The sequence below is a fragment of the Trachypithecus francoisi genome, unplaced genomic scaffold, assembly GCF_009764315.1.
Source record: "Trachypithecus francoisi isolate TF-2019V2 unplaced genomic scaffold, Tfra_2.0 Lachesis_group11, whole genome shotgun sequence".
In the NCBI taxonomy this organism is placed as follows: Eukaryota; Metazoa; Chordata; class Mammalia; order Primates; family Cercopithecidae; genus Trachypithecus; species Trachypithecus francoisi.
The window spans coordinates 66,934,991-66,957,826 of NW_022681456.1; the positions used below are offsets into that span (position 1 = coordinate 66,934,991).

Here is a 22,836-nt window from a genome sequence, read left to right on the forward strand (position 1 = left end):
TAATTTTTTTCTATTTATAATTAGCTGCACATCAGGTGCTGTGCTAAGTACCCCACTTATATTAGCTCATTTAATCTTTCCCACAGCATTTCCATGTAGGTATTACATTTTGAACATGGGTGACATGGAGTTAGAGTTGCCCAGGGTCACAGAGCTAGTGTGTGGTATAACCAAGGTTTGAACTTAGGTCTCCATATTATGGTTATCCAAAGAAACAGAACCCATAGGATGCATATAAATATGGAAAGGAATTTATTATAAGGAATTGGCCCACATGATTAGGGAGGCTGACAAGCCTCAAGCTCTGCAGGGTGAGTGGGCAAGCTAAAGACCCAGGAGAGCTGATACTGCATTTCCAGTCTGAGCCCAAAGGACTGGAGAACCAAGAGTGCCAATGGAGTAGCTCCAGTCCAAAGGCAACAGGTGTGAGATCCGGGAAAAACCGACATGTCACTTCATGTCTGAATGCATGATAAAGCATATGACCCTATCAGGCAGGAGGAATCCTCTTTTACTTGGCGGAGGGTCAACCCTTTTGTTCTACTTAGGCCTTCAACTGATTGGATGAGGCCCACTGCCCATCCAACATTGGGCAGGGCCATCTATTTCACTCCCTCTACTGATGTGACTGATACATTTACCCCAAACACCCACACGGACCCACGAAAAATAATGTTTGACGAAATACCTGGGTGTCTGCTGGATCAGTGAAGTTGACACATGAAATCAACCATCACAATCTCTCTGGCCTCAGTTGCAGTGCCCTATATTGTCATTTAAAAAAATACACTCTAATATTTTTCCTAGGTGAACTTCCTGTTTGCTTTCAAACACACCTTACTTAAATTATCCATGTTAGAGCTGCTGCTTTCCCCTTGTTTCCTCTCTCTCCCATTACGTTCTCCTAACTGAAGATTTTAAAGTAAAAACAACTTGAATTCATTCTCTTTGTTTTATCCTCTCTTTATTTTTTCCCCAAGATGACAAACTGTCCAAGGAAGTTTCTTTCATTTTGAATGTTGAAAGAGGATTTGTCAGGTAAAAGTGAATCCACAGATACCCACTAGGCGTGCATATCAGGTGTTAAAAGAGTTTTCAAATTCACTGTATGCAAGGGAAAATAAGTGCTGTTTTTTGGTAGCACTATTGAAAATTTCAGGTGCCTGCTTAGTATGCAGTGTGTATGTTCATAAAAAGTCAATGCACGATTTAAAAAAATATATTGTGGATGTTTTTAGGCCGTGGAGCAAATCCAAAATAACAGCTGGGATTTTACTTCTCCTGGGGGACTCCTCAAACTCATGAAATTCAGTCCCAAGAAGTCATAACATTCTGTTAGTATGAAAGCCCTGTGAGCAGGAGATTGGAAGCTCAGTTGTCAGAGTACAAAGGAAATGAAAGGGAAGTTGCTCTTTCTCTCCATCACACACATTTTCAGCTCTTCAATAGACTGAACGTATCCATGCAAGCTTGAAAAAGATGATCAAACAATAAAATTAAAGCTTTTAGTTTACAGGGTTTTTTTTTTTTCCTTTTCTTTCCTACCAGGTGAGGGAGGTACTAGGCGTAAGAGATTATGTCTTCTTGCCCCTTTATTTTGAAAATTTTACATTGAAAAGGAGATCAAGTGAGGCCACATTTAAGAGTAGGTCTCTTGGCCTATACAATCAACTATGCATACTGGTTAAGGTAAAACAAATTAAACTAAATTTTGAATTCTATAAACCCAGGCTATAAAACCTTTCGAGCTACACAAATAACTAGGAAGAATTTATGTTCAAATAAGGACCACAGATTCTTAATATAAGTGAGATGATGTCTATAAACAGTGGCTGTAGTTGTAGCTTCAGTCTTTAAAGGACATTGATTTTCAAATCTAGTAAAGGAGAAAAAGAATATATCTTATGTCCTACTGGCTGGTAGATACCTTCCTCATAAAGCTCCAAATAGTGCTATAATTTCCTTGGAATAGATTTTTATAAATGGTGCTTTGAACATAAGATGATTTTAGACAATGAAACCAAGTATTTCAGACTAAGTTTTTTTTCTTTTTTTTTTCTTACACTTTTAAGTTCTGGGGTACATGTGCAGAATGTGCAGTTTTGTCACATAGGTATACATGTGGCATGGTGGTTTGCTGCACCCATCAACCCATCACCTACATTAGGTACGTCTCCTAATGTTATCCGTCCCCTAGGCCCCCATCCCCAACAGGCCCCGGTGTGTGGTGCTCCCCTCCTTATGTCCATGTGTTCTCATTGTTCAACTCCCACTTACAAGTGAGAACATGAGGTGCTTGGTTTTCTGTTCTTGTGATAGTTTGCTGAGAATGATGGTTTTCAGCTTCATCCATCTCCCTGCAAAGGACATGAACTCATCCTTTTTTATGACTGCATAGTATTCCATGGGGTATATGTGCCACATTTTCTTTATCCAGTCTATTATTGATGGACATTTGAGTTGGTTCCAAGTCTTTTCTATTGTGAATAGTGCCGTAATAAACATACGTGTGCATGTGTCTTTACAGTAGAATGAGTTATAATCCTTTGGGTACATACCCAGTAATGGGATTACTGGGTCAAATGGCATATTTAGTTCAGTGATTTCATTCTTTTTTCTGGTCTGATATTATAGAGTGATCTCAACAGTATCATGAAAAGGATTCATTAAGGGGCTATTTCCCTGTGGTGATGTGCTATGTGTAGCTCAAGCGAGGTTAAATACCATCATCATCAACTAACAATGATTGCTTACTGTCCCTGGCTCTGGGGATGCAGAGGGGTAAGCCATGGTTCCCCTTGAGGGAGCTCAGGGCCTAGTGATAACTTAGGCATACGTACAATGATGATACAAGACACTGGATGTTGGTGAACAAGTGTTTAGACAATAAGTATTTTGTGGTGGGAAGGATACAAATCTATCCTTAAGAGGTTCTTTAACTAATCTCACTTGTATAATCCATATAATAATATCTAACTCTTATACACAGAAGGCATTAACTTCATCTTCCCTATTAAACTATAATTTTTTTTTCTTTTTTTTATTATACTTTAAGTTCTAGGGTACATGTGCATAACGTGCAGGTTTGTTACATATGTATACTTATGCCATGTTGGTGTGCTGCACCCATCAACTTGTCAGCACCCATCAATTCATCATTTATATCATGTATAACTCCCCAATGCAATCCCTCCCTCCTCCCCCCTCCCCATGATAGGCCCCAGTGTGTGATGTTCCCCTTCCCCAGTCCAAGTGATCTCATTGTTCAGTTCCCACCTATGAGTGAGAACATGCGGTGTTTGGTTTTCTCTTCTTGTGATAGTTTGCTAAGAATGATGGTTTCCAGCTGCATCCATGTCCAGCTTTGTTGCCCAGGCTGGAATGCAATAGTACAATCACAGCTCACTGGGCCCAAGTGATCCTCCCACCTCAGCCTCTCGAGTAGCTGGGATCACAGATGTGCATCACCATGCCTGGCTAATTAATTATTATTTTTTCTTTTTCTTTTGGTAGAGATAGGATCTCACCATGTTGCTCAGGCTGATCTCAAACTCCTGGATTTCAGTGATTGTCCTGCCTCGGCCCCCCAAAGTGTTGGGATTACAGGCATGAGCCACCACACTGGGCCTAATTTTCTTTTTGTATCCTTAGCTTTTAGCTCAGAGTCTATCACATGGTAGGAATTTTGCCTATGTGACTTAAAATACTATTAACAGGTGTAAGCTGGAACTTCCTCTCCACTATAATCCATCACTCATCTTGGCAGGACAAGTGCTGATTGCACTGTAACTGTATGAGTATGATTCAGTCCACACAAGGCGTTTATTGTGTGGCTTTTCCAGAATGATGCTTGTTAGACCCACTACGGACATATAAATGTTATATAAGCTGCTGTAAAATGTTGTGGTCATTTCTTTGTTGTCAAAACCTAGGTCTTTGCTTGTATACATACATCAAATGTCTTGGTTATGGCCTGATTGGCCTTGTCCCTTTGGGGAATCAATGGCAAATGCCTTTCTCTACATAAAATTGGCAGGACTAGACCTTGAAACGAGGTTAGGAGCAGACTAAAGTACCAAGGAGTCTTGTTCATTTTAGGATGAAGGGTGGGCCATTTAAAGGCGACAGGTGTGATGTTCATATTGATTTTCAGGATTTTACTTTTCAAAGAGTCTGGAAAGAAGATTTGAACAGCTCAGACAGGATTTCTACTGATAACCCCCTGGGATGGTTTGACTCTGCCCTTCATTTAGCCCTTCAGTTCCTCTATCCTTGAAGCTTCTGGACCCGAGTCTCTCCATTGCTTAGGAGAGATAGCCATTTGCTTTGGCAGCTGGGCAGTTCTGTAATGACAGACAGCCACCCAGGCCAGCGACAGCAGCAGAGGCAAACGTCTTCACCCGATAAGACCGCTTATGCAGTGGCAGAGGAAAAGAAGATTCAGCCTTTTCTAGTTAATGCATTTATCTGGCAGTATTACTATGTTTCCAAGAGGAGAGGGAGAGAAGGCCAGTGTGAGCCAATGTCCTCAATTCGGGAGAGCAAACTGCAGTTCCTTCAGAGGCCAAAATAAACTGCAGGACACCGAGTCATTCATAGCAGTGCAGTGGTTGGGCCCCAACAACCACAAACCAGTAGTTACAGCCTCAGGGGCCCTAAATTCTTCGGTCCACATCAGATACTCCGGAGGGAGAGACAGGTATTTTCTAGCCAGCCCCCAGCCTTGAGGCAGAGGCAGATGTCATACTCCACAGGACAGTCACCGAGTGTCACCTGGAACACTGTCAGGAACCCCTCCTAGCATTACCGTTTTGAAAGCACAAGCAAGAGCCCCATGTCTGGGCAGAATCTTCCAGGCTGTATCACAAAGCTGTCTCCCTCCCACCTGACTCATTTTTCCACCGATTTTCTATGAACCTATGACAAGGGGAAGAAACTAATCATAAAACCTGATCATAAAACCCTTCCTATGCTTGAAGACAGCGATTACATATTCACTCAGCCAAGGTCTCCCTGCATCATTTAAAACAAAAGAGAGTCTCCATTCACGCTCTTCCCACCCTGCCAGGAAACATATTCCTGGGACCAGCGCTGACCATCCCAAAAGTTGCTATTTCCCTCAGTTGAGGGCGAAGTTAGCAAATCCGTAGCTGCAAGTCTCAACTTGGGGGAGGGGGCGACAGCCAGGGCGTAGGGAGAGCGGCGCGGAGGAGGGACTAGAGGGAAGGACACTGCCCCTTACTCCATCGAGGTCGTCGCCTAAGCCAGAGGAGCCGCCAGTTTGGGCTCTGGGAGGAAGGCGGGGAGGGAGTGGCGGCCGCGGTGGAGCGGCGTGGGCTCCGCAACAGCGGCTCGGTGCCAGGCTCGATACCTGGCAGGCCGGGCGCGCCTCACAGGCCGCCCGGGGCGCGGAGGGTGTGAGCGCGCGCGCCCCCTCCGTGCCCGCTCAGCCTCGCGCGCGTCTCGGGGGAGGCTCCGCCGAGAGGCGCCCGGGGAGCCCGCAACCTCAGTCCTGCCGCCGGAGGAGCTTTGTGCGGCGGCGGCTCCGAGTCCCACCTGCTGGCGGCGGAGAGACAAGGAAGGGGAAGAAGAAGGAGGAGGAGGGGAAAGAGGCGGCGGCGCCAGCCCACTCCTCTCGCCGGCGCCCACTCCCGGGGGCTCCGCAGCCCCCAGCTCTCGGCCTGCACCGGCCCTCCGCCCCCGGCCCGGCCCAGCCTCCCGGCCACACCGCGGCAGCCGCCGCTGTAGCCCCCAGCCCTGCCCGGCGGGGCCCGGCCCGGCCCGGCCGCCGCCGCCCGGAGCCGCCGGCGAGTTTGAGGGGAGCGCTGGGCGCACGGCGCCGCCTCGATGTGCCCGGGAGCCGCCTCGGCGCCTCAGCTCCGCTGAACAGCCCCGGCGCGGCTGCCCGAGAGGACGAGCGAGGAGGCGCGGCGAACCCCGGAGAAAGGGAGCCAGCGAGAAAGAGCGAGCCCAAGAGCGAGCGCAGGGAGCGACACCATGCCCGGCTGGAAGAAGAATATCCCCATCTGCTTGCAGGCGGAGGAGCAGGAGAGAGGTGAGCTAGGCGGCGGGGCCGGGGAGGGAGGGAAGGGGTCCGGGCCGGGGCCGCCCGGTGCCTCCCTCTCCCCGGCTCCCTCCCGACCCGTCCACCCGCCAACGGGGGAGGGGCGCCGCTCCTTCAGGGCCCGCGGGCGAATCCAGGTGGCGTCTTGCGAACTCTGATTCTTTTTTTTGTTTGTTTGGTTTTTTTTGGTGGGGGGTGGGGTGGGGCGGGCTGGAGGGGCAAGGGGAGAGGGGTGGTGCTGCAGCAGGGAACTTTTCGCTTGGGGAAAGATTTTTTCTGGCGAGGATGTAGGGGAAACTCCAGCTTCTGCAGGGCCCGCTCGCACGTGGAGCTCCGAGCGGCCGTCTGTGGGGTGGGTGCTTGCGGGCTGATGGTGGGCAGGGAGGGGGATTCCTGCAGTGCTTTAAGTGACTTTTCAAACTTTCCTCCACCTCACGCGGCCACCCTCGCGCTGTCCCCGCCTCTGGCTGGGCTGCGACGGCGTTGCCAACCCAAAGTTGCTGGAGATTCATAAAGAAGGAGGAGGGGGAGAAGGAAAAGCGTGGGGGAGGCAAGGGGGGCGCTGCCGCAGGTCTGTGGAGGGGGAGAGAAGAGGGGAAAGGTTGTCCCCTCGCTCAGGGTCTGGGGCTGGGAGTGACTGCTTGGAGATGAGTTATGCCCCAGCGCAGTCCCCTCTGTCAGTTTAATACCGCAGGACTGCGGGCTTTTCGTGATTACTGTCTATTTTCTTTGCAAAAGGCGGCTCTCTGTGCCTGGTGCCTTGCAGACCTTTTGTGCTTCAGCTTGACAAGTGTGCTGTACACTTTGCTTTTAAGTGACTTGCGGAGAGGAAAGTTGAAGGGCCGTTTGCACCTTAAAGGCTTGGTTCTGTTGAGGTCATTTCATGGTGTTTGGATTGTGCAGAGGTTGGCCAGGGAGTTCAGCTTGGTAACCTGGATATGATGTACTGAGTGCACCAGAATTTCCTATACAGGCCCCATGGGGCTAGAGGGGTGTGCACGGTGGCTCTGCTAGCATCCAGAGGAACGCTGGCTGGCAAGGTCCACCAGGGTTTATCCCTTTGCTTCTTCTACCCTGTCCTGTCCTGGCTTCGAAGAAGGTGCTTTAGAATTGGATAGGTTTCAGGATGCAGGGGCTGCATGGGCTGTGGCAAACAGCCAGTGCCGAGGTTAAGTGGCGCAGCTTGGATAGGTGGGCAAGGAAAGCAGGAGGAGGCCAGTCTGGTGTGTGGAGAAGGCAGAGTTGTCAAGGGGGCTTAATCCAGCAGTTTGGTGAGCTGGTATGGACGGTGGCTTGGTTATTGGGCATGCTAAAAGTTTCAAGCGTTTGAGTAACACTACTGAAGAACCAATGTACAATTTCCAGTTTTTCTCTAGGTGGCACAACCTGTCTTTGGTTTGTATCCTGTTTAATGACTCAGGGAATTCATCCCTTTTTAAGCACTTCCTTATTAGATATGTGCATTCATTTTCCAGCACACTTTCTGGCAGGTGACCTTACGTTTACCCATTCAAAAGGCACCCCTGCTTTGGGAATGCTTCTGCTTCTCCCTTTAGTAAATCATATCTTTAAACTTGCAAATAGCAGTACCAATAATTTATAACCAGGTAAAAGCACTACATGAAAGCATTCTGTCAAGCATGGAGTGACTGTCTGTCCTATCAAGTAAATGTCACAATGTACTTGGCATTAAATGTATCAGTTTGCTTAAAAAAATTCGCCATGCTTCCGACAAGTTTTATCAGAATGCCAAAGTGGGTAGATTTTCGGATTGTGACAAAATGTACTTGTATGTCTTTTGGAAATATATGGTAACATTGAAAGATGATTGTCTAATCTGCTTGGTGGAGATAAGACTGAAATTCCTCCAGAGCATAAAAATCTGAGTAAGAAATTGAGTGTTCTGCCTTATCTCCCCCAATAGGAGAAAACAGGAAATGTTTCTTACTTTTTGCTTTTTTTCACTTTAAAGATTTCTTCTTTCTCACTTTAATTATGAGATGCTTTTCTAAATAACTAGTACTTATTTTTGTTTGTTTGGTTGTAGCATTTCTTTTTGAAGTCCTGCTTCTTTTGGAATGGACAAATATATGGTTTTGTTTCTTTCACAATTTCCTGTCCAACTGGTGTTTTTGTTTCAATTGTTTCAATTGTGTGTGTGTGTGTGTATATATATATATACACACACACACATATATATATATTAAATATATATTTAAATAAACTGAGCTGCCTATGTGACTTTTAATGCATATATCAGAGGACATTGTTTGAGCTTGGCTTATCCTTTTGGATGAATTTCAGTGTGAAGAGATGAGAGATGTTTTCTATTTGTATTTCAGGTCAGATTGTGTTAAGCTTTTCCCTTGACCCTTGAAATTCTAAGTGATTCAAATAACATTGAATTGGATTCTTCTAAATATGCACAAAAAGATTAAACTGTCAGGTTGGTCAGGAAGATAATGAACATGGAACAAATACATTTTAAATTTTGTCTTGGGTTAACATTAACCAAAAGATCAGTTTGTAATATCTTACTATTAAATTCTAAGATTGGTTGTGCTCATCTAAACCACTGCTCTTTCCACATTCCCCACAACCCCAATCTACATGTAAACATTCTAAAACCCATTATGGAGACTACTCTAGCGTAACATTTTTTTCATGTAGATTTTGTTTAGTAAAATCTCTTCTTGAGGTGTAATGCAAATTAATACAAGATGCTAGCTTCTTTGAAGACCACGTATTTGAAGGAGTATGTATCTTAACCTTATTCCCAAAAAAGAAAAAAAATGCCAATCTCAATTCACGTACAAAAAGAGGCTTGGCTGTTCTATATAATTTCATGCCATATCTACATACACCATTCATAGCTTGGGTTCATCTTGAAGGCCTGTGTCAAGATGATGTTAAGTAAGTTATTGCTATGGCATGCAATGCTGAGCAGAGAAACTGTAACATATGGGTTGTTGCAGTAAATGCAGTCACTTCCAAAATGACATGTTAAGACTTACTCATGTATGCTGACATACTATTAAAATTCAGAACACATTTCTCCATCCTCCCTACTATCCTGATTTTCTGCCTGATCTGCTAAACCCAATCCATTTAGAAGCCAGTTAATACACTTTGGGGTAAATGTTTTAGGAGAAGAGAAATGTTTCTGAAAACTGTCCTGTTTAATATCTCTTCCAATCAAATTAAATTAAGTAATGTATTCGTCGTTTTACATCTGCTTATTAGTTGATCATGTGTAATAGGAATGTGGTTGTTGAGAAAATTCTTAGTATAAAGAGATAAATGCTTCTGTAATTAAGGATGCTTTTCTTTTGCCTGTACCATACCTTCTTACTTGTGTGGCTTTGATTAGTAAACGTTTATTGTGTTTAATAATGTATAGTTAGGATAGAAAATCAAACATAATGCTTGGAAAGATTATCTGTTTCTGCAAACATACTTCTTGATATTTTTATTATTGAGGAAAAGAGAAAAATATTAATTTGTATTTTCTCATTTCCTTTGCTTTTATACTTAGATTTAACATATATATATATAACTTAATTATATAGATGTGTTAAGTGCATTTCACATTAGCATATACATTCACCAGGGGAAAATACATGCATTTTTAATAGCACTTCACCCCGTTGCCTTTTTGTTCTTCTTACAAGTTTTGGAGGTCTACAAAGGAAACTGAGAACTTCTCTTTGGATTTCTGTTTTATAAATTGTTATTTCTTGACAGAGTCTCACTTTGTCACCCAGGCTGGAGTGCAGTGGTGCAATCACTGCACACCATAGCCTGTACCTCCTGGGCTCAAGAGATCCTCCTGCCTCAGCCTCCCAAGTAGCTGGGACTACAGTTGTGTACCACCATGGCTGGCTAGTTTTTTCTTATTTTATTTTTTGTGGATATTTGGATCACTTTAGATATAAATAAAGAGCTTTTATCAAATATCTATGAGAAAGCACAGGGAACTTAAGGAGTAGACCTTTACTACAACCTTGGCCTGTTTCATTTCCCATACCACCCACATCATGAGGAGATCTGGTGACCCTACCCACAACCTCCTTAACAAAAAGTCCAATTTGGAATTTGACTTTTGCCTAAGGAACAAAATAGGGAAAAGACAAGAAAGCAAAGACATCTAGGGCCTGCTTTGTTTCAGCCACCATGTGAGATGTTTCCCATGCATTATTTGGTGCAATCCTTATAACATGCCTGTAAGGTAAGTGTTATTATTCATCACCCTGTCAGATGGGGAAACTGAGGTTCAGAGAGCTAATGATTTTGCCAGAACTTATAAAGCCAAGACTTAGGGCATTCGTTTCTAAAGAGATATTTAAAAAGAAGTCATGTTACATTTCCTGAGGTGAAGTTTGTAGAATTTCATTAACATTATAACATTTTTCCCTTTTGGGCAAAATTGTAATAAACTGCCATCAAATCTTTCATTAGGAATTCATTAGAGAGTTTTCTTAGTTACGTATACTGGGAAAACACTTCTACAGTATATTTTGGACTTTGACAATGATTTTGCAAGGTAGGTGTGTTAATTAACAATAAGGATTGGAACCTCAACATATTTCTAAGTTGAATTATTTGACTACACTTTAAGTAACTCATTTAAGTGAATGGGTTTTTTCCACCAAAGACTTGGCATTATTGCATATTTTTCCTTTTCTTTTCAAAGCGTATTTGCCATGAAGGCAAGAATTAACAAGAATTAAGTATTCTTCCTTACTGTAAACAATTGGGAAATGATTGTATTGTTAATAGCCATTGCATATTTGTCCTTTGCCAACATTTTATTTAATTAAAGCCAAAATCTGAACTCTGGCTGCCTAACAGATGGCCCAGTGGTCAAATAAAGAGGCGTCAGATAATGCTTTCTTCTACAGCAACCTGATTGCTTTCGTTCGTGAAGAAAAAGAAATTTCAACTGATATTAGTAAAAGAATTTGAGAATTGACTCTTACGGATTTTAAAACTGTTACATTAAATGCTGCAGATGGCAGACTATTAAAGGCATTTAGGATTTGATTCATTTATTTTCAATTAAATTATAATAGTAGTTAGTAATACAAAATACAAGAGTGATAGTAATACAAAGTAACATGTCTATCAGAGAGAATGATTCAAATGCAAAGCCAAACGCTGGGTTTGAATCTCTTGTTTTATCTTTTATTGAAGTTTATTTCTTCTGAAATTGAAAAGATTCTTAAATATAAATATAAAAAATCTATTCATACAAATTTTCTTGTTCAAGAAATAAGAATACCTACTTGTTTAGGTATGTCAGTGGCCAAAGGGTGCTATCAGCTTTATGGGAAAATTAGTGATCTTCAAGTATATCTGCATATTAAAAGCACCTGATTTAATTTCTTACCACCTTTCATTTCAACAGTGACTAAACTTTAAGCACCAAGTGAGGTCATGAATAGAATGTAGAGAAGATATGGCTTGTATCCTAGATAGATTCCTTAAGTGCCAGCACAGTGGTTGATTAGATATTTGAGGTCCAAATGGCATTGGGTTTAAATTCAGTCTGGCACTTACTAACTCTAGGGGCTTTTTAACTTTTCAAAGCCCTTGTTTTCTCTACTTTAAGTTGAGGACAAGAAACATCTATGTTATGTGAGGATTAAATGAAATTAACAAATGTGGAGGAATGATAGTACCTTGCAGACGATTTGGAGTTCAGTAATGGCAACTACTATTTTAACAGTATATTGATATAGGTCTGTTAACACCTTAGGAAATCCTGATGATGAAACAATCAATCAATAATTTTTATTCTTTAAAAACCTCATAAAACATTTAAAAAAGTCTAATGTTTTGTGAAAAGCTACACTGAAACATAGAACTTGATGCAGCCAAGGTCTTTGATGTATTCTAGCCCAGCTCTCACGAAAACAAAGCATCTAGTGTAGAGAGAGAAATGTACCCAATACCACACTTCATACACTTAGCAAATGTTTATTGAGTACCAACTGCCAAAGTGCCATGATGGGATAAGAAAATAATGGTTTCCATTTTAAAGGAGATTATTAAGTGTAGTTATAGAGTCATGGGCTATGACAGATAACTCCAGGACAGCTTCTCTACTCTTGTACAGATTAATGCAGAGGGAACAGAGAACAGGGGTTGATTGTGCTGGGGTGGGTGGGAAGAAAGAAGTTTCTGAAGACATCTGTCAGAGGAGGTGGCATAGAGGAAGTGTTAAAAGACTTGAAGGAAGGGGAGGAGATTAGAGAGTTGGGAGGGGATAGAAGGAAAGGTATTTCAGGCAAGGAGCATGGTGTGCTCCAAGGCATTGTGAAATGAGACATTCTGGGAACCATGACTAGTTTCTTAAAGGGGATGGAGTGTAGAGTATGAACATACTTATGAGCATAGAATATGAATATTCATTTCCCCCATGGGATGAGGAATGGAGCTGGATGGGAGCATTAGACTAGAAAGGGCCAGATTGGAAAGGGCTTCATATGCCAGATTAAAGAGTTTGGTTGTATCTGGCAGGCAATAAAGAATTGATAGGCTTCCAGCAGAGGAGTGTCGGGATCAGAATTTTGTTTTAGAAAGCTCATCTTGGCAGCACAGAGGAAACATCTGAAAAGGGAAGGACTTGGAAGGGAGGGAAGCAGGTGGGAGGCTACTGCCCCGTTTCAGGCCATGCAGAGATACTCAGGAGATGGACTTGGTGACCAGGTAAATGTAGGAAATATGAAGAGTGTAGATCTCTGGTTCAGGTACTGATTAGAATCAGAATTGTATCTTGAGACCCAGTATCTTGATACAGAGCCTGGTATTTTTTTCTATCACATGTTGCCTTTTTTGTTGCCTCACTCCCCCCATCAATTTAGGGGAGAAAGTAAACATAATGTGGTAGAATAATATAAAAATAAAGAACCACCAAAGTGATGGACTACCAGACTGTGCCATGATGATAGCTTATTGTGCAATAGCTTTCTTCTTTTATTTATATACAATTTATATTACCTACTCCTAAAGGAAAAATAATTATCCTGTACATTTATCTCCTAAAACTAATTGAGAATTTTACGTCAGTTTTTAAGCTGAAAGAGAGGGAATGGTTGTACTGCATTTATTTTTTAGATTTATCTTCCCTGGTAATGCAATTGGGTAGGTTTTAAAATTTATTATTTTCTGAAAACAACTAGGTACTCTGTGAATAAAGTTTTAATATACTTCTTATACTATACTCAAAATCAGAAAGCTGGAGTTTTTTTAAGTCCTCTCAGCCATTTCCTCTGGCTATTTGGCCTAGGTATAGACTGACTATCTTGACTTTGACTTTCTCATCTGTAAAGTAAGGATGATTCTTGGCATACTGACCTTCCGGGGTTATACTTGGAGGTAAAAGCTATTGATGTAACGTTATTATAGTTATTATATCACAAAGGTTAGAAGTTGGTGAAAGACAGAGGGTCTTCAGGTACATTTGTCTATTAGCAGGCCATCTCTGGATGGGGACATTATTTGGATAACTCCTGTTTCATAAATTAGAAATTTTTATTAAAAAATTTCAATCCCTAGTCTTCCAAAATGAAGTTCAAACATGAGGTTCCCCTTTGGATTCCCATTTATAGCAAAATAACTCAAGTGATGCAACAAAGTTATAATGCATGCAATGTTACAGTTACCAAAGGCAGCCTCATTTCTGGCTGCAGCTGGAAAAGTCCAGCTCAAATACCGAGTGGGCTCTGCCACTCCCTGGTGTTACTTATCTGCTTCTCTCAGTCCAGGCTTCTTTCTGACAACGCAGATTCCAAAAGATCATTATTCTTAATTAAAATGATGTTTGGAACCTTTTGAAGGGAGAAAAATATCTTGCAGATCTCCACTGCCAACATCTGTTTTTTTTTTTTTTTTTTTGAGACGGAGTTTCGTTCTTGTTGCCCGGGCTGGAGTGCAATGGTGAGATTCCTAGCTCACTGCAACCTCCACCTCTTGGGTTCAAGAAGTTCTCCTGCCTCAGCCTCCTGAGTAGCTGGGATTACAGGTGTGCACCATCACACCTGACTAACTTTTTTGTATTTGTAGTAGAGACGGGGTTTCACCATGTTGGCCAGGCTGATCTTGAACTCCTGACCTCAGGTGATCCGCCTGCCTTGGCTTTTCAAAGTGCTAAGATTACAGATGTGAGCCACTACGCCTGGCCAACATCATTTGTTTTTATTATACTACTTAAATATATACTAACATATAACTACATAAACTCCTGATGCTTATAGCTCTCATACAACCACAAAGCCAAAACAGATTTTACAGAAGAAAAATAAACAAAACTACCCCCCAAAATCAGTTATATGCAAATCAACAACATTGATTTCATATGACTTGATGTTATTTGCCTGAGACTAAATCCCCTCTTACAGTGTGAAAATGGTACTTGCTGCTGTGGAAAGTAATAACATCACTTTTTTCTAGTCAAACTCTTATGGAATCTTGGTTTAACAGTCTGATATCACTTTGTCTTTCCTAGGCATGATCATACACATCATTTACATGTGAAGTCTTCTATTCTCATTGATCTATTACAAACCATTGTGATCCTAAATACAAAACCCAGTATTAGCACTAGAAGTGGTGGTGGTATTAGGCTACATGCAGATCTGCATCTGTTCTTCTTATACTCTTTGTAATGAAGGGCTGTTTTTTTCCTGTCACAGGCAGATACGGGGTCCCATAGCACCATGCACTTGGTGAAACTCACTACCTAAGTTTGACTGCGCTTGTTCTTATCCTCTTCAATGAGATGAACTCGCTAGTCACAGACTTGGATATGGCAATGTCAAATTGCTATAGTGTTTGTAAACACCCACCCTCACTTTCAGTACTTATGTAACCTTGGGCAGGTAATAAAGTTTCTTGACTGGCATGGTCCATAGAGCACATTTCGAATAGTACTGGTTTAGAGTATACTTATGTAACTGAGGTTATACACAGTGGTTCAAAAGGATGGGTATGCGTGTATGTGTGTCTACAAATTTACACACTACTTTTAAGATATACAAATGAAACATAATTTGTTTCCCATAACTGCTTTTACCTTGCCTTCAAGTTTCCCTTCCCACTGAAAAGGAAAACATTTGATCTTGTCAATTAACACGTTAGTCTCTAGTTTAAAAACTCATTTTGGGTTCTCTAATTTCTCAAGGGTTTTCCCTTCCTTTGTTCCCAAGATGACATTTGAGTGAAGGGGAAAGGTTAGTATCCTCATTGCCCTTGGTGAAGGGCATTTCATTCATTGTGTGACCCTCACTGTGTCTACTGCTCTGGACTTGGCACATTTGGTGACTGGGTGTTGTGCCCTGGTATCCACTGAAATGAGACTGCTCCTATTTGATCTTTTGAATGTCATCTTGGCAGCTCATTTGGACTTCCTGGACCTCGCCATTGTGTCTAGTTGTGAGATCCTTGTGGTTTGCGATCTTCTACCCAGGCCTTTTCTAGGTACTTGTCCTATCAGCATTTCAGTATCTCTCCTGGTAGCCAGAGAGTACTTAACTGTTTTCTCTGAATCATGATGGAGTTTGTGGGATCTTGGGAGGTATGCTCAACCCCACCTGTCTTAGTCCCTTCTGCAGATATTACCACTCTATGGTCCAATACCATGTTGACTGTGGCATGTGCCACATAGCGGACATTCATGCTAGGTGATAAGGGTCATTGGCCACAGTGTTCTCTAAATCCCTCAAAGATACACAGATGTTAATTTTTGTTTCCTTTTGTATTCATCAAGGAGTTTTGAATCCTTGAAGAGTATCAGACACTTACATCTGATCTTTTGCTTCTCCTTCCCTTTTTTCTCTTTCTCTGCTGTTCCATATCTGAAGTGGTTTAAGTTTCTTGAAAACTTAAAACTGTAAGGGGCAGGGATAAGGAGGATGACTGTATGATAAAGCAGAAGAGTCCTGTTCCTTTGCCAGGTGGACTCTTTTCCATATGATTTGAACATCAGCAAAGAAAGAAATAGAAATGGTCAAACAGCTTAGAGATAACATCGCTTGAGGCTGGCAAGTAGTTTTGAACAGCACCTTCTACTAGCCTTCCTTGCACATAAACTTTTCTCACTTAATAGTTTTACTAGAAATCTGCCCTTTGTATTTCATTGGCAAACATATGAACACCAGAACTGACATATTTCTTCTCATAGTCAATAGTGTAATTGCAGTGTGAATTTACTGTTAGGTGTTGATGTATTGTTAAAGTGTACTCTGTATTTTGAATAAAAATGTTTAGAATAGATCACTACGTATACTCAAGACTTCTTGTGTGAATTTATGTTAGAATTAATAATTCTCTTCCTTTTACTGTTACAGTGTTTCTTTTTCACTTTCATTTATTTTCTGAATATAGACAATTGAAAATCTGATACACAGTTTGACTTCACAAATTACTAGGATTTATGTCTTTTTAAGGCACAGTTCATCATTTGAGAAAGGTACTGATTGTAGTTTTCACCTGTTGGTACATTAAAAATGCAATGATGATAAAACAGTAGAAAATAACATAGGAAGGTGATAGGTATTTATTTGTTTATTCTGGTTATATAATCTGCGAGTTTTTTCCTTCCTTCATATCTTGTGATGTCTAATATTTATATCTACTATTACTGTTACTCACAAATTCCATTGCAAACCACTGAGGGGAATACACTAATATCTTCATGAAATCAAACTTAGATAGTTATAGATAGTCATAAGGATTTTCACATTGTCCTCTTTGTGTCAGGATTGTTAACTAAAAAGAAAGTGCCTTTTAGAATTACATTTTACAGATGAAATCAAGTGTTTCTTTTTACATGTATAATTTTCTAGTATGTGCAGAGCACATTTTCATTAAACAAAAACCTTGAACAAGGCAATATAAATTTAGTTTCTTTGTTACCATTTCACATTTTCTCCCTATAATTTTAGTTATGAGAATGAAAATTTGCCAGGCTAGAATCAGACACCTGTAGTGCTGCATCTGCTGCGAAAGCACCTCATCTGGCTTTGTTAGTGAGCCTGAAAGCTGATATACATATAAGATACCTGCCACCAAAGGGTAGCCCTGTTTTTTTTGTTGTTGTTATTGCTCACAGTCATATAAAATTATGAGGGTAGCATTGGCTCTATACTCAGTAAATGCATTTACTCAGACCCCTACCTTCCCAGACCCTAATGATCATACTGAGAAAAGAAGGAAGGGCTGTATACTAGTCTTCCCAGGTTTCCACAGTGAAATATTATATGCTTAAACAACAGAAGTTTATTTTTTTTTACATTCTTGGAGGCTAGAAATTCATTATCAAGGGGCCAGGTTCCTAGAGGGCTTTACCTTTGGGTTGCAGATGACTATCTTCCTGCTGTGTGCTCACATGGCCTTTTCTTGGTAGGTGTAGTGCAGAGAGAGTGGGGAGGGGAGTGAAAGCCCTCTGGTGTCTCTTCTTATAAGGACACTAATCCTATCAGATCAGGGCACAGCCTTATGGCTTCATTTAGCCTTCATTACTTCCTTAGAGACATTTAATCTTCAAATGCAACCACACAGGTGGTTAGGGATTCAATGTATGAATTTGGGGGCCACATAAACATTCAGTCCGGCCAGGCACAGTGGCTCACGCCTGTAATTCCAGCACTTTGGGAGGCCGAGGCGGGCATATCACTTGAGGTCAGGAGTTCGAAACCAGCCTGGCCAACATGGTGAAACCCCATCTCTACTAAACGTACAAACAATTTGCCAGGCATAATGGTGGGCACCTGTAATCCCAGCTACTCAGGAGATTAGGGCAGGAGAATCGCTTGAACCCGGGAGGTGGAGGTTGCAGTGAGCCGAGAACATGCCATTGTACTCCAGCCTTGGTGACAGTGTGAGACTTCATCTCAAACAAGCAAACAAACAATCAAAGAAAACAGAACAAACCATTCAGTCCATAGCAGGAAGATTATTCAGTGGTGTATGTAATGCTCTTATAAATGCTCTTATAAATCTCTCATTGTTTAGAAACTGATCCTTTTGAACATGTTGATGGGCTGGTTTTAAAATATGGCTTTCAAAATTTTGGGGAGAGTTTTCCCCTTAAGTGTCTTTGTCTCCTTCATTTGAACTGGGCAGGCTTGTGGCTGATTAACAGGTAGGAAATGCTGGAGGTGACACTGTATGACTTCTGAGGCTGGTATGCAAAAGTCAAAGCAGCTTCCCCCTTGCTAGCTGGAACACTTGTTCCTGGAATCCTGAGCTACCATGCGGCTCTGATACTTCCAACTACACTAAAGCCGCAGTGCTGTGAGGAAGCCAGTTCACATGGAGAGGACATGTGTGGGTGCTCTGGTTGACAGTCCTGGTCTTCCAGTTTTCCTAGCCCAGGCACCAGGCAAGTGGTTAAATGAGCCTTCAGATGATTTTAAGCCCTGGTTGTTGAACCACCCCAAGCTTTGAGTCTTCATAGCTAAGGCCCCAGACATCATGCAATAGATGCTAGATATGTTCACTGTGTCCTGTCTGAATTCTTGACCATGGAATTTATATGCAAAATGAAATCATTCTTAAAAGGAAGCTATGTTTTGGGATAATTTGTTACACAGCAAGAGTAACTGGAATAGACATGGTATGGCTCCTTTTTGGATCCCTTATCCCCCCCTTCTACTATACTGTCAAGAACTCATTGTCTATTATCAGCAAAATCCCTTATATCCTCAGCCTCTTCCATTAACTTCCCCTTCACCTTCTTGCCATAATTGAAACTTAGCTCCCCATTAGAGAGGTCATTCTTGGTGATTTCAATATTCATATGAATTGTCCTTCCAATTTCTTGGTTTCTCAGTTCTGTGTTGTCCTGTCATTCAGTTGTTATATCTGGCTATACCTGGGCTCCTCACTTCTGTAGACACACGCTAGACCAGCTGTCCTCTAAGTGTGGTCCAGTGGCTTCTGGGGGTCTCTAAATACTTTCAGAAGGTCTATGAGACCAAAACTATTCTCGTAATCATATAAAAACATTATTTACCTTTTGGACTTCTGTTATGAGTGCACACTAGTTTTTCAGAGGCCACTAAAGGAATTTGTTCTTGTATATTCTTGCATTTTAAACTTTTCTGTTTTAATTTCTAATATGGTAAATATTGAGAGGCATGACCAAAAACTTTTAGGCATTCTCAGTAACTGTTAACAGTGTAAAGCAGTCCTGAGACCAAAATGTCTGAGAGCTGCTGCCCTAGACTTTGCCATTACCAATAACTACAACCCTGTCTTGTGTCATTTTCAAGCATCCTGTTCTTACGTCACTTAGAAAGTAGAAGAAATTAGAAGACAACTTCTGCTTCACCTGTGGCCATATAGTCTGTCTTCACTGCTGTGAAGCCGAATGGTGTACCCTTACCCAAGGTTAACCCTGCACTTGTGCACCACATCCCATTCCCTCCGGCCCACTCCAGGAGCAGCTCCAGCATATTTTCCTCTCTCTCCAGCATGACCAGGGTCTCCTTCTCTACTGGATTATTTCCAGCATACAAACATGAAGTTATTTCACCTACTTAAAAAAACAGGCTTCTCTTTATCCACAATTTTCCTAGTTACTGCTTCAGTTTTCTGCTTCCCTTAATAGCAAAATTCCATGAGAGATTTGCCTATATTAACTCCATAGTAGTTCTTATTCTCTCTTGAACCTAGTCCAATCAGGTTTTTGTGCCCTGTTCTGTTTCCTATGAAGAGAACCAATGACCTCTACATTGGTAAACCTAGTAGCCAATTTCCAGTCACATATTACTTGACTAGTAGGCAGCATTTGAGATAATTAGTCTCCTACTGGAAGTACTTTATTCAGTTGGCCTCTGGTCTATCATATTATCCGGGTTTTCCTCCTTCTTGCTGGCCACTCCCTCTTGGTCTCTGTTGGTGTTTTTTCCCTCATGCCCCTGATTTCTACATATTGGAGTACTAGAGGGTTTGACTTTTTTTTTTTTATACGAAGTCTTGCTCTGTCACCCAGTCTGCAGTGTGGTGGTGTGATCTTGGCTCACTGCAACCTCTGCCTCCTGAGTTCAAGCAATTGTCCTGTCTTAGCCTCATGAGTACCTGGGATTACAGGTGCAGGTGCGCGCTACCACGGCTAATTTTTGTATTTTTAGTAGAAATGGGGTTTTGCCATGTTGGTCAGGCTGGTCTTGAACTGCTGACCTCAAGTAATCTGCCCACTTTGGCCTCCCAAAGTGCTGGGATTACAGGTGTGAGCCACTGCGCCTGGCCCCCAGCTCTAGTGGTTTTTTTTTTTTTTTTTTTTTAGCAGCACATGACAAACTATTTACTCATTTATTTGTATATTGTATATGCCTGCTGTTTATTGTTAATGGAAGCCACTTGAAGGCAGGAATTTTTATCTGTTTCATTACTGCTGTATCCCCAACACACAGAAGAGTGCTTGGCTTGTAGTAGGTGCTTAGTAAATATCTGTTAAATAAATTAAGTCTCTCAGGTTGTGTTACTAAGAGGGTGAGAGAAATGATTTGCAGATGATGATATAGTTGTGTTCACTTTTAAGATTTCCATTGCTTTTAGGGTTTACGTTTGAGCTTTAAGCATCTTGATTTCAGAGGAAGAAGAATCAGAAGCAATTTATATTCCATATCTTGCCTGGTCTTCCCATTGTGGATGAAGAATTGGGGACCTAAATAAACTTTATCTCCTCTCCTGCCACAAATAGGTAGATGGCTGGTAAGCAGTGAATTTCTCTTTCACCACTGGCAATCAATAGAGTGGTCCTTGAAAACTACCTTTTAATGTCTAAATTTTCAAATTATTTCTGCTAAAATATACCTCTGTTGAGGATACATATGATTTTTAAAAATTTTTTAAATTTTAATTTTTATTTATTTATATTTTTGAGATGGAGTCTCTGTCTGTCTCCCAGGCTGGAGTATAGTGGCACGATCTTGGCTCACTGCAGCCTCCACTTCCCAGGTTCAATTGATTCTCCTGCCTCAGCCTCCTGAGTAGCTGGGATTACAGGTGCACACCACCACACCTGGGTAATTTTTTATATTTTTTTTGTTAGTAGAGATGGGGTTTTGCCATGTTGGTCTTCAACTACTGACCTCAGGTGATACACCCACCTCGGCCTCCCAAAGTGCTGGGATTACAGGCATGAGCTACCACACCCGGCCCGAGGATACACATGATGTTTTAAAGTGGAAAAACAGTAGAGGAATGTTTTGCAGTGAAAATCTTTGTCTCAGTATTTATTCTGACATATGATTTTTGTGTTAGCAATCGTGTCATAATCTTATTTGTGTCCACGTTGCCTGCTATGGGGCAAGACATGGTGTAGATGTTTAATATTTGTTAAGTTAATGAATAAATGGGATAAAATGAGTTCACATTTTAAAAAATAAGATAGGAAAGAGATATTCTATACTTCTATATTCCCAAGGTATCTGCTTGGTTTCTCTCCTTATCCCCCAGCTTTGGAATATCAGAATAACAATTTTATGACTCTACTACATTTTAAAAAATGCCTGGCACAGCATTCCTCAGGCATTCATTAAATACTTGTTGGCTGAGTGATCTACCCTTCCTCCTGCAGACTATTTAACCTGAGGGAGACTCCTGAATGAATCAAAGGCCCCTCATGGATTCCTCAACATGGAACTACTCAGTTAGATCTGGGATATATGCAGTGGATGAAGAATGAATATTCGCTGTTATAATTTTTTCCTTCTGTTATGGGAAAACAATCTAGGAAACTTGATTTTAGGATAGAGATTTGGGCTTTAAGAATCTGAGTTGGATTCTAACTCCTACACTAAGTGGTTCTGTAGATTTGAACATTCTATTTGACTTTTCAAGTTCTTCCTTTGTAAAATAACCATGGTAATACCTACTCTTCAGGGTTGTTGTAAAGATTCTTTTCTTTTCTGTTTCCTTCCTTCCTTCCTTAATTTTTTTTTTTTTTTTTTTGATAGAGTCTCGCTCTGTCGCCCAGGCTGGAGTGCAGTGCAAGCTCTGTCCCCCAGGTTCACGCCGTTCTCCTACCTCAGCCTCCTGAGTAACTAGGACTCCAGGCACCCACCACCACGCCTGGCTAATTGTTTTGTATTTTTAGTAGGGATAGGATTTCGCCATGTTAGCCAGGATGGTCTCAATCTCCTGACCTTGTGATCCGCCGCCTGCCTTGGCCTCCCAAGGTGCTGGGATTACAGGCGTGAGCCACCGTGCCCGGCCTGTTGTAAAGATTTTAAGACTATCTGTAAAAATACCTGTCAGGAGTGGGCCACCAGTAATGATAGCTAAATATAGAATAGTAAAATTTAGACAATAATGTAGTAATTGCAAGATCCTATACAAAACAATGTCCAGGTTTTCATATTATTACAGATGATGCAGTTACCTGAGGGTCATTTTAGAAGGTGAGTTCCAGGATGTTTGGGGATCCCTGTGTCTCATGAAGATGGTTGGGGAGCGGGGGCGTTTGCTGGTTTCTCATGCTAAAACAAATATTTGGTAACACAATAACTTCTTGTTAAAAATATTTGAAAAAATGATTATGAATATAACCCAGAAATTTATTATCTAGGCTAAGCTGTGTCAGACTTAAGGCCTCCAGACTTGTCATAGAATAATATGTACCTGGATAGAAGAATTGATTTTAAAGAATATGCCTCCATTTGTTTTGTTGCTGATATGTGATTCAGCCTGACATCAGACTCTTAGGTCACAATTTTCCAGTTCTCTTCCTGTCAGTGATGTCATTTGATGAATAGCTTTGT

The 22,836-nt window shown here is 41.5% G+C and overlaps 1 protein-coding gene across 1 annotated transcript in view; it reads left to right on the forward strand.

Annotated features, from left to right (window-relative positions):
• Nucleotides 1-5,480: 5,480 nt before the first annotated feature.
• The window catches only part of GRIP1 (glutamate receptor interacting protein 1), a 757,962-nt gene continuing 740,606 nt past the window's right edge, over nucleotides 5,481-22,836 (forward strand). The window contains exon 1 of the mRNA XM_033221362.1: nucleotides 5,481-6,055. Coding sequence (XP_033077253.1) covers nucleotides 5,998-6,055 — 58 coding nt within the window. The 5' untranslated portion in view covers nucleotides 5,481-5,997. The remainder of the gene's footprint in view (nucleotides 6,056-22,836) is intronic.